This window comes from Trichechus manatus, unplaced genomic scaffold (genome assembly GCF_000243295.1).
Source record: "Trichechus manatus latirostris isolate Lorelei unplaced genomic scaffold, TriManLat1.0 scaffold00302, whole genome shotgun sequence".
NCBI lineage: Eukaryota > Metazoa > Chordata > Mammalia > Sirenia > Trichechidae > Trichechus > Trichechus manatus.
Window position 1 is genome coordinate 804,837 of NW_004444238.1, and position 1,058 is coordinate 805,894.

At 40.8% G+C, this 1,058-nt stretch overlaps 1 protein-coding gene across 1 annotated transcript in view; it reads right to left on the reverse strand.

The window, feature by feature from the left end:
* Nucleotides 1–579, reverse strand: part of LOC101361413 (tripartite motif-containing protein 43-like) — a 4,542-nt gene extending 3,963 nt beyond the window's left edge. Inside the window, exon 1 of the mRNA XM_004390490.2 lies at nucleotides 181–579. Within this exon, the coding sequence (XP_004390547.1) occupies nucleotides 181–579 (399 nt within the window). The remainder of the gene's footprint in view (nucleotides 1–180) is intronic.
* Between the last annotated feature and the right edge of the window lie 479 nt (nucleotides 580–1,058).

Below are 1,058 nucleotides of genomic sequence, written 5' to 3' on the forward strand. Positions count from 1 at the left end.
AGGCAGGTATGTTTATGTGTTTTATTCACACCTTTATCCTTAGTGCCTAGAATAGTGCCTGACACATATTAGACTTTCAGTAACAAGTGGATTAATCATCATCACGTTTCCCATCTTTCTTATACTGTCTTAGCTCTATTACCGTCCAGCTTTCAAAGTGCTTTCAGACGCATCACTTACCCGGTATTCCTCAACAGCACATTTTATGGTACAGTGTCTGTGAGCCTCATGCTCTGGAGAGTTAGAGCAGAGCAAACAGAGCAAGTTCTTGTTCTCCTCACAGAACATCTTCTTTGTCTCCTTGTGTGTCCTACACATCTGTTCCTCAGAGCTCAGAAATTGACAGAGACTGTCTTGTCTGACAAGTGACACCAGATTCTTCACAAGAATATTGGTTTTGAACTCTGTCTGCTCTGATGTTTCCCTGCACAGGGGGCAACGGGCAGGAGTTTCAGCTTCTTCCCAGGAAAGGCAGAGACAGGGCCTACAGAAGCTGTGCCCACAGCCTATGGTGATGGGGTCTGTAAGGTAGTTCAAGCAGATGAAGCAAGTGAGTTCCTTTTGGAAGGCTGAATCCATTTTCCTGGGGAAAGAAAATCGGAAGAGTTTATTACTATTCTTCCCTGGAGAGACAAAGGCCTAAGCAAAATTTTACTGATTATGAGCAAAAAATACACTTGTGTCAAATTCAAATTCCTAAAAAAGACCAGATTGACTGGACCAATAGAGACTAGAGGTACCCCTGAGACTATCACCCTAGGATACCCTTTGAACTTGGAGCTAAAGCCACTCCTGGAGGTTACCTTTCAACCAAATAATTAGATTGACTTATAAAATAAAAATGTCACCCATGAGTAATGTAATCCCTTAAACAATTGACTGTATGATACCAAATGGTCAACATTTACTCAAAAGCAAAAATGAGTAGGCAAGGAAGGGCAGGGGACATAGATCAATAGAAACAGAACAAACAGAAAGGAAATAATGGGAATGCTGACACATTGTAACAATTTTAACCAATGTCACGGAACAATTTGATTAAACATTGTTAAATGGAA